Here is an 11,274-nt window from a genome sequence, read left to right as displayed (position 1 = left end):
CCCAGATACTGAGTGAGCCCAGAAGATCAGCAGAGTCCTGCTCAGGCAGACCTGCCAACCACTGGCCCAGAGCGTGAGACCAGAGGAAGGTAGCCACACCCCCCCAGCCTTGCAGGGTCCCTAACTCAATCACATGCTTTGTTCTCTGCTGCTGGCATTTTGTGTTTGCTGGCTGCCCTGCATTCATGTAGCCACAGGCAACCAGGAGAGCACGATGGGAGTTGGAAGAAAAATCAACAACCAGCTCAGGTTCAAACCAAAGTTGTAGTATAGAACTTGCCAGAAGACATTTCTGAACAGGCTAGACTGGAAGAAAGTTTAAAATCAATATAAAAATGGAACTGATGTTCTAACATGTGCAAGGCACTGTGTCACGGTCTGGGTGGGTCACCAAGGGCAAGGACACACCCTGCTCCCCTCCTGGAATACACACTGCAGTCGGGGACCCTCCTGGCACAGACCCGGCTCTCAGACAGTCACCAATGACTGGATGCACGTGCCACCGCACTCAAGAGCTTTAAACTTGAAGGTAGTTAAAAATGCATCAGCTCTTCCCCAACCTGATGCTGAGAGCATCATGAAATCAAAAAGGCTGCTCCAACAACTGGATGAACTTAAAGTAACGAGGTCTCTAAGTTGACTCGAACAGAAGAAAATGATATTACGTTTTCAAGGAGGACAAATGAACGTATCTACCTGTAACCTTTCTGACAGCCAGAGACCCACTGCCATCGAAAATTCTGCGGCTGGGGTGCATCATTCCCAGCCAGCTGAGAGTTTATTAAGACATCGCAGACACCAAACCTTCCAGTCCGAGGCCGCCTGCTGGCAGTCCCAAGGCGCTCACTTTGGAAGCTGACAATCTGAGCTAACATCAGGGAATGGAGATGCTCAGACATGGGGCACAGACTGGCACAGGGATGTCCGCCCACTGGTCCCTCCCTCCCCCCGGTGCCTGAAGATTACAGAATGGTATGACATCCCAAACTTGTCCAGCACCCAGCACCCTTATGTGTTCATCCTGGAGATGCTGGGGGTGTTGCCAAGCCCTGCTGCCCTGTGGAACGAAGTGCTGCCTTTGGTGTGAAGGACAAATCTTTCCTCGAGCAGAGTCCAGCCTGCCTGGCCAGCCCTAACTCCCAAGATCCTTTCCCTCCACCCGCTGCACTCCGCTTACCCAGGTTAAGTATCTGCTCTTCCTGCTTTTCTCACCTCTGTGCTCTGTGCTCGTTCAGCCTGTGACTCTCATCCCCTCCAGCCTCCCCCTCTTCTATCTTCCAATTTGGGCTTTGCTTCCTAGGACTCGCTTCCCAACTAGACTGTAAAAACGATCATTAAAGGACTTCCCTGGTGGTGCAGTGGTTAAGAATCCACCTGCCAATGCAGGGGACATGGGTTCGAGCCCTGGACCAGGAAGATCCCACATGCCATGGAGCAACTAAGCCCGTGTGCCACAACTACTGAGTCTGCACTCTAGAGCCCACGAGCCACAACTACTGAAGCCCGTGTGCCACAACAACTGAGCTTGCGTGCCACAACTACTGAAGCCCACGCGCCTAGAGCCCGTGCTCTGCAATGAGAAGCCACCACAACGAGAAGCCCGCTCACCGCAACGAAGAGTAGCCCCTGCTCGCCGCAACTAGAAAAAGCCTGTGCGCAGCAATGAAGACCCAACACAGCCAAAAAAAATATTATGAATAAATTTTAAAAAAATAATAAAAACGATCATCACATAATATGCAACAAGCCAGGCACTTTGTTAGGTGCTTTGCCTGTCTTAGCTCATTTCATCCTGTTCTACAACTCTAGGAGATTAGCATCATTACTATTATTATCATCACCATGTATCCTAGTTTTCAGATAAGGAAAGTGAGGCATGAAGAGGCTGAAGCAACTTGCCCAGAGCACCAGTACCAGTGGGTCTGGAGGTCACATGTTCACTACAATATTACCAGTGCCCATCGCACTGAATGAAGGAACGAATGAAACTTCTCCTTGAGGCTGTTCCTGCAGGCAGAATTAATCGCACTCTCCTTTGCTTTCAAATCTCCACCTTAACACATTCTACCTCATAAAACTGGAGCCCAGTTTCCAAATAATCTGCACTGTCATGCATTGCTGTGCATTCATACCCTAGACCTCCTTTGCCGGAAAGAAGTCAGGCTTGCATAGATCAGGTGACCTCCAGCTCTGGCACTGCCGGACGGCAGCTGCTCCTGAGACAGGCCCAGGAGACCACAGGAGAAGTGGGCAGAAGGGCTGTGGGCAGCCCTCACCATGAAGAAGCACAGCCTTTCCCCCTCTGATGAAGGGGCTCCAAGAGCTTGCTGGTTCACTTAGAACCACCATCTAAGATGCAGGTCCCCTGCCAGCCTCCCCTCCTATGCCTCCCACATCTTAGCTTCAACCACAGCAGTAGGTGAGGTTGTGGTGGTTATGGAGGAACAGGAGCAATGGGCTGCAGGCAGACAGCTCAGCAGGAAGTGGAGAGAGGAAACGGTGGTCATGGGAGCACCTAGAGTCTGAGCCAATTGTGTAGTGGAAACATTGAGTCCCCTCAGGCCAAGACCTAGTGGGGTTTAAACATCAGGTGTTGCTGTCATTGGCCTTCTCTGCAATTCAAGAGGAACCAAAAAAGGGATTTAAGGGGGGAGTCCTAGTTTTTGCTTAACCCGCTCCAAATGAATAGCTGAATGAACATCTGTTGAATAGCTATTGACAGCCCAGGTCTAAAGCTGTCTGTTGACCTCAGAGTCTGTGAGGTATGGCATCTCACCTCTGGCAGGGGACACCTAAGAGGGAAGGAATTGTATGAAGGGATTTTGTAGCTATCTGGAAAGAGAGCTCCCTCTGCTTTGAGACATCCAGTTTTCAAATGTACTTTCTGCTTGGAGGACCCCTTATATTTTTCCGTTGCTCCATCACTAGATAGAAAATTCCAGAAGAAAGGGGTACAGCCACACACATTTCTCTCCTGCCAGCTCCTTTCCCTCTGCAAATTGCAAGAGGGTTATTTTATAAAATTTAAATGTATGCAATTTAATTGCCTGTCATAATAAGCAAGTGTCACTGCTAAAACAGACTAATTCTGATCAAATATTTTGGTCAGCTTCCTGGCTTTCAAAAGGTCTTTGGAGCCAGGGTCCAAATTCCACCTTGCTGGTTGAGGGTGTGCTTAAACACACATGGGCTCCCTGTGAAAGGCATTCACATATTTACTGGAATGCATCCAAAGAGACAAAGATCCTGACACTGCCCATCAGTATTAAGACCCTCCCCCTCCACTGTCTTGAACTGAAAGTCTGTGAGGAAGGCAAGGTGATTTAAACCCACAGCTAAAGTTCAACAGTGAGATGTCCCTTAGAAGACAGACGTTGCTGTTCACATACCCATTAGAGAGAAAATGGTGATGCTGCTAGTGACGATTTCCAAAGATTAATTTCAAAAAGAGAAAAAAGGAAATCTGATATTGATGACTAGCAGATGGAGTAATACAAAACTAAGACAAGTGATCATGTCAAATGCATAGTTACATTTAATCTCAATAACTATAACTGCAATGTCCTTAAACACACACTTGGTTTCCTTCTAAAAGAATAGTAGATAAAGTTGATTTACAAAGCACTTTCACATAACATTTCTCATTTTTTCCTCACAATGCTTTGCTTTAGAAAGTTCCACCCCCATTTTACATAAGAGTAAACCAGATGAGCATTCTACCACCCAGCTAGTAACCAGGTTATTAAACAATATAGACAGTAATTAAGGGCATGGGATCCGGAGCCAGACAGAAATGTACTCAAATTCTGGCCCTTCCATTTACTGGTCATATGACTTAGACAAGTTAATAGTTAAAATCTGGACCCAAACTTACATTTTGCAACTCATAATCCTATGACACAATACCAAAGTGCTAAGGAAGACACAGGCAACACAAGGGCGAGGGAAAAACATGCCTACTTTTCTCTGTCAAATGAGACGTCCCACCATCATGGGCATATCTCCACTCTATGTGATTACTGTAGTGTCTAAAACTACTTACAAGGAACAAGTGACTCACTCTTACAAGCCCTTAGTGATATGTTGGTGGTGTTGGTATACTACTTATTTGTAATATCTATACATATGCTGCCTCCTTGATAAAGCAATAAAGTTTCCAATAAAACTTACCACTGTGGGCAGTGCAGGGGTGGGCTGAGCCAGTCTGAGGGGCCAGTCTGGGCCAGAACCAGGCAAAGCTGGGAAGGTCCAGGCAGAAGGCCTCAGGCTAGCACTCTGGGTCTACCCAGGAGGCAGGACTATTGTGACAGTAGTTCCAACATAAGGAGAAAATGTTGCAGGTACAGCTGGGAAGCTGACACCACAGCTAATCTGTGAGATTGTTGCTGGGACCAAGAAGCCAAGTGTGTCGGTTAACTAGGGCCACAATAATGCCGTGTAATAAATGACCCCAAAATCGAGTGGCTAAAAGCAACACTCCTTTATCCTACGGCTCTAGAGGTCACCTGGGGCAGCTCTGCTTCACTCTGCAGGTCTACAGGTCTGAGTTCTTGCCATGGTCTCAGTCTCTCCCTCTCCCAGAGGGCTTGTGGGGGCACATTCCTCTCAAGGTGATGGCAAAGGCACAAGAGAAAAAGAAGAAACATGCCAAGTCTTGTAAGGCCTTGACTAAAAATTGGCACTATCACTTCAGCCCTATTTCATGGAGCAAAGCAAAAGGCCAAGCCCAATGTCACAAGGCAGAGAAGGACACTCTGCCCATGACAGGGCCGTGGTAATTATGCAGGAGACTCAAAGAACTAACCCGAGCCAGTAATCCAATTAACTCTGCCCACCTCCACGGCCACATCATTATATCCCTCCAGTACAAAAAACATCCCCACCTCCATCAAAGGGCACCCAGAAGTCTCACCCAATTGTGGCATCAGGAAACATTTAGGACTCCATGATTACATATGGTCCAGATGTGAAACGGACCCGGGAACTAAAAGCACAAGCTACTGGCCCACCCCCTCCCACACCCACACAACAAGCAACACTGTAACAGAGACAGGATAATCACAATAGGCACCCCTATTCAAAACAAGGAAACTTGATCTTCAGCAAATCTGAAGTCCCTCTAGGCAAATTAGAAGAGTTCCCCTGCCATGGGAGTAGGAAGTGTTTCTTTCTCTCTTTTTAAAAAAATTTAATATATATATTTTTTAATTCTTTTTTTAAAAATTTTATTGGAGTACAGTTGATTTACAATGCTGTATTAGTTTCAGGTATACAACAAAGTGAACCAGTTATACATATATCCAATTTTTAGATTCTTTTCCCATATAGGCCATTATAGGAAGTGTTTCTTGATTGGATCTTGGTTCTGTTCCCATGGGAAAGGGAGGAGTGGATGGGGGAGGGGGTAAGGGTTGGGACCCACAGTCCATGCTCTCTACAGCTCCCGGCTCTGTCCCAAGATACCCTTGCCATCATGTTCCTCATTGCTTCTGAAGAGGACACTGAAAATTATACCTTTCATTGGTGGCTACGTTTTCCCAGCCTGCTTCCCACCTGAAGAAAATTGGACACACTCAAAAAGTGTTTCAGTCTCTTTAGTTCAGGCTGGTAGGACTTTGGTAATATCACTCTCTCTACAACTTAGTGGGCTTTCTATGGATTTGATTGCAGTTCATTCCATGTGTTAAAATCACAATGTTTTTCAAGACACGTTTCTCTCCAGATTTGAATTACTAGCACACTTTGGGCACATCCAGTGGCTGTGGACCCATGCCTCTGTCCAGCTGAAAGAGCTACAAAAAGTCATTTTGTCATATTTTGCAGTGTTACAGCCACACCCCTGATTGGGTCTTTGCCTTGAAGCCATGTTTTCTTGCAAGTCACCTGAATTTGGTCTTTGTCTTTCCTGTTATATAATTCAACAACCATTCCCTGGACTTAATCTTTGTCCCCAGGCTGTATCTTAATTTAAGAATCTTTTCCTGCCTAGACTGGCTGAAGATAACAGTTTTATTTTCTAAGTAGCAACTTCTGGGCTGCTTGCAAACTGTTCTTTTCTTTTGTTTGGTTTCTGTTTTGAGCGCATCTCTTCCTTGTAGTAACTTACTGTATGCATTTAAAAGCAAACAACTCATTCTTTCAAAAATTTTCTCTGTCTGCCCTTTCCTTTGGTTATGTTGCTCACTTCTTTGAGTGATTTTACCATGCAACAAATCAGTGGATGGAAAAATCCTAATATTTAGATTTGTTCACAGAGAACGTTGCACTTGGACCTTAAGACCAAATTTATCTGTACTAACCAACTCTTCTAGAACTCTACTGAGAGGTATCAAGAACTGGTTCAGCCCTAAAGAAATATTAGAATTTTTAAATTGTACTATTTCTCCTGTTGGGACCCAACAGAGAGAAAAATGATAGAATAGGACTTGATCATTTCAAAAATTTTCAAAATCTTACCTTCATCCTTTGGAAGGGCCACAGCAAATTCTACTGGTCTGGAAGTATCTGGAACAAAATGCTACCATTTGTCAGCCCCAATATGGTGGAGTCATAGATTACCTGCTATTTGGTAAAGGCAGTAGATGGCAGAATGATCTGGTTCTACTTAAAGCAGCAGTCCCCAACCTTTTTGGCACCAGGGACCGGTCTCGTGGAAGATAGTTTTTCCACGGACCCAGGGAGGGGGATGGTTTCAGGATGACTCAAGCACATTACATTTATTGTGCACTTTATTTCTCTTATTATTACATTATAATATATAATGAAATAATTATGCAACTCACCATAATGCTGACAGGAGGCGGAGCTCAGGCGGTAATGCAAGCTATGGGGAGCAGCTATAAGTACAGACAAGCTTCGCTAGATCGCCTGCTGCTCACCTCCTGCTGTGCGGCCCAGTTCCTAATGGGTACTGGTCCGTGGCCCGGAGGTTGGGGACCCCTGACCTAAAGCACTACACAGGTCACCTCAGATTCATGAATGCAAGGTTCTTCTAGAAAGAGCAAACAACCATTTTTTTGGTATATATATTTTTTATACAACAGGTTATTAGTTATCCATTTTATACATATTAGTGTATATATGTCAATCCCAATCTCCCAGTTCATCCCACCACCACCACCCCGCCCCCCCTGCCACTTCCCCCCCTGGTGTCCATACGAGCAAACCACCATTTTTTTCCACAAAGACTCTAGACTGATCTGCAAAGTTTATGACTTTGTAGCGCCTAGGTCTATAGTAGATGGGTTAACTAACTGTGGCCCATTGGCCTCCACTGCAGAGCCAGTAAGGTCAAGGCTATAGACATTACAGACTCTTGCAAGACTTTGTCCCACTGGAGGCAAAAAGAGACTAATCCATTCAATGTACACAGTTTGTCTCCAGTAAAGATAGAGCTAAGCCTCTTACCAATGGAAATCCCTGAATGAATTTGGCTTCTAGCATGGGGCAGATGGACCAGGTCTTCCTAGAATATAGGGTAACGGAGCTGGCTTCAGTGCTCAACTCTACAGCGTCTGCAGGTCTAACTGGGGACTCAGCTTCCAATGGGTGCTGACCCTCCCTAAGTTCATGGAGGCTGTAGACTGGGATGACTTGGCCCAAATCATTCCAAAAAGGATCAGGTAGCCTCCTCAAACTGGACAAAGAGGGGTTCTTACTCGAATCCAAATGCTTGGGCAGAAGGCCCTGACATATTGCCTTACACCTCACATATCAAACCTGGTGTAACTAGTGTACATAGAGTTTAACTTCCCTTGGAAGGCAGATGCAATTTCCTTACAATGTTTTCCTTGGGGCACAACTAGATGCTCTGGCTATAAACGTAGGGTACTGCTCACCTCTAGGCCTGCCCTAGAAGGCAGCTAATCATATCCTTGGTCCCAGACCCGCAGAAGTAGGTGTCACCTCTGGCTGTGCTGAAAGGAAGATGTTAGTCTATTAGGACCCAGAGGAGCGTGGCAGCGGCAGTCAGAAGAGAAAGGCTCTGAGCCAATGACATTCATAGTCATAACTTGCATCTTTTCCATGTGTTCCAACTGTTACACACACTTTATGTAGCTTATTATGTTTCCTTTCACAGTAACCTCCACTCTACAGATGGAAAGAAGCCTAGGCTCGAAGAAGTTCAATAACTTGTCTCGGGTCTCCCAGCTAGTAGATGGCAGCACCGGGATCTGAAGGCAGGCATTCTGTTTCCACATGGGATGTTATCTGCGGGGAGGGTCTTCAGCCACGTGTGATTCTCAGCCCTGAGGACAGAGATGTTAGTTGACTGCACCTTCATCCTCTTCCTGGGCACATGGCATCTGGAAATTTGAAAGCCTGTATCTTCACATGAACAGAGGCTCCCCCAGCCTCTTCTTGGAAGGAGACTGCAGTTTCCTCTGCCGAAAAGCCAACTCAAATGTTTGTTCGCAGCATCATTTTGAGCTGCCCAAGCTCACAAAGACTCCAGTGGACATTCCAGACTCTATCACTTAGACCACTGCAGAGTCGAATTCAGTCTGGAAATTTCAGCATCTTACGTACGGACTCTCACTTTGATAAGCACCGGCTGCTCCACCAAGAGGAATTAGCTATAAGTGATCTAACCGACCTACTAGTTGGGGTTTAGATTAAACACCTGAATTGTGGATAAAGTCTTGCAAATACAGTTGAAGTCATTTTTATAGTTGATTCTAAGGAGTAACACACAATGGGATCAATTACTTTTGAGATATTTCGTAGGCTGTGAATATAAAATCATACTGCTAAGGAAAAGTGAAAGAGTTTTTCTAAAATACTCTGGAGTAAATTCAGCTGGAAGAAAAAGGAAGCCTTAGCCTTCACTGTTTTAAACCACTTAGAAGTGAAATACGATGTGTGGAGAGACTGTTCCTAGTCACTCTGGTTCGTAGTGTGGTGCTGAAAACATAGATTTTGTTAAAGCATTAACAGCCTAGACTCTCAGCTGAACTTACACAGTTTGGCCCAAAGTTGACATGTGTCCTACGTTTCTAATATGCATGTGTTCCTACCTCAGTGAACGGCACTGTGAACACCAGAAACCTGGTCCCATGCCTATATCCAATCTCCAAGTCCTGATCATCCACTCATGTTAATCGAGCCTGACTCTACCTGCCTCTCTCCATCAAGGTACCACCATAATACAGGCCCCCATGCTCTCACAACCAAATTACCAAGTAGCCTGCCCGCCGACGCTCTTGACTCCACGGTCTCTCCTGCTCACTCACCCACACTGCACTGCTGTGAGTTTCCTCAAATGTTTGAACCTCTTCCCCAGGTTGCTTAGCCTGGGTACACAGCCTCCTCATCTGCTGTGGCTCAACTTCCCCCCATCACACTCCACTCCAGCTACTTCAACCAACACCAGGGCCCAGATGCTCTCTTTTCTTCTCTGCTTAAGCTTTGGTTTTTGTTTTTATGTGCGTGGAATGCCCTTTCCCCTACCCCTGCCCCCAGGGAGAGGGAGGTATAGAGAGGGAGCCAGAGCTAGAACTGGAGATGGATGTGCAGACACACAAGTTGATGAGCACAGAACATGAGTGAGAAGGACACCCACCGAAACCATTCATGGGGACCTCTAAGGAATGGGGCTCCAGGGGGGATGTTAAGGAAGTGGTACTGCAGGATGTACCTTTTACTTTTGTATATTGTTTAGATTTTTCTAGAGTGAATACGTTTAACTTACCTCTATATATTTTAAATTACATTTTCCCATCCTCACCTCCAGAGATACTGATTCAGTGGGGAAGGGTCCAGGATTCTAATCTTCCAAAGACCCTTCACAGACTCTGTTACTCAGTTAGGGAACTGTAGCTGAAAAGATTGTTTCCAGTATAATAAGGCAATTGACATTTTTGTTTTTTAAGAAAAGCTCCAACTCTATTACACAACCATTTTTTATTATTTCCTTTTATTTTACAGTAGCTTCTTTCTACTACAAATTCACATTCTCTAAGTATATTAGATTTGAAATATCTGTAAGAATTATAATAGCATTGGCAGTCATTTTAACAGTTAGCCACATTTGAACAAAGGGCCTAAATAATCATTGTAAAGCATGTATTTGTGAAGTAGGTTTCATAAGCCATTTTAAAATTAAGGCAAACAAGAAAAAAACCCTACAAATACAAATATCAGGGTTTCTCAGATTCTAAATTTATAACACTAACTTAATTACCATTTGATTGACTCTCAAAACAATGGATATTTTCAAAACACGAAGTAGAAAGTTATTAGAAATAACAACTTCAGTATAATGTATACCTATTTCACTAAACATTTTTAAGTTTTGACTTTGGGAAAATGTAAAGATGTAAATGTTTTTATAATTAACTTTTGAAAATATCTGTAATGCCCTAAAATGCAGACATCAACGCATCTATTTCTTTAAACTTGTTAGTTATATTTTCAATACATTCTCCAGCTTTTAATCTTAGCCCATCAATTACAAGATAGTCCTCGTCACAGTGGTTCTCAAGCGAGCTGCCAACAGGAGCTTCAGGGCCACATTTCGATAACTGTAAAAATAATCATACAAGTCATCAAATTTACTTGAAGACCAGGCTTAATTATTTGAACAAAACATAAAGTTGTCAGTAACTCCTTAAGAAGGTGTTCCATTTGCTGGTGGTCAAATAATGATCCCCACATAAAGTATAACGTACAGTAAGTGTGTGAGTGTAAAAATAACATAGTATTTGGTCCTGTCTCTACTCTCCAACATCACACATTTTTAGTTAGTTTTAATTTTATGCTTTGGCAAAATGTGGTCATTAAAATTAAACTTCTGAGAGTTTTCTATATTTGTTTATTTTAAAAATGATTACTATGGGGAATACAAGTTAAAACTGTTTTAGTCACACTTTTCTGTTCTCATTTTCTCATAAGCATCTGCATTCCTTATGAACAGTGAGAGTGTGTGCTAGCTTAGTGGGAGAGAACACAGGTAAAAACAATGCAAACACACACACACACACACACACACACACACACACGAGATTTACAACTTCAAGGGTCATTAAAGGCAGAGGTAACTTCCCACACAATGAAAGAAAAAAAATACATGCAGTTTATGGGACTTCCCTGGTGGTGCAGTGGTTAAGAATCCGTCTGCCAATGCAGGGGACACAGGTTCGAGCCCTGCTCTGGGAAGATCCCACATGCCGCAGGGCAACTAAGCCCATGCGCCACAACTACTCAGCCTGCACTCTAGAGCCCAGGAGCCACAACTACTGAGCCCATGTGCCGCAACTACTGAAGCCTGTACAC

General features: G+C 44.4%; 1 protein-coding gene across 7 annotated transcripts in view; it reads right to left on the bottom strand.

The window, feature by feature from the left end:
- Positions 1-9,884: 9,884 nt before the first annotated feature.
- The window catches only part of ZCWPW2 (zinc finger CW-type and PWWP domain containing 2), a 139,330-nt gene continuing 137,940 nt past the window's right edge, over positions 9,885-11,274 (bottom strand). For 6 of the 7 annotated variants that reach the window (XM_067753553.1, XM_067753550.1, XM_067753551.1 and 3 more), the window contains one exon: positions 9,885-10,523. In XM_067753553.1, the coding sequence (XP_067609654.1) occupies positions 10,362-10,523 (162 nt within the window). In that variant the 3' untranslated portion in view covers positions 9,885-10,361. The remainder of the gene's footprint in view (positions 10,524-11,274) is intronic. The other variant, XR_010946894.1, reaches the window with a different exon arrangement.

The sequence above is a fragment of the Pseudorca crassidens genome, chromosome 10 (assembly GCF_039906515.1).
Source record: "Pseudorca crassidens isolate mPseCra1 chromosome 10, mPseCra1.hap1, whole genome shotgun sequence".
Lineage (NCBI taxonomy): Eukaryota > Metazoa > Chordata > Mammalia > Artiodactyla > Delphinidae > Pseudorca > Pseudorca crassidens.
The sequence above is the reverse complement of the archived record's forward strand: the minus strand, read 5'-3'. Positions and strand labels throughout refer to the sequence as shown.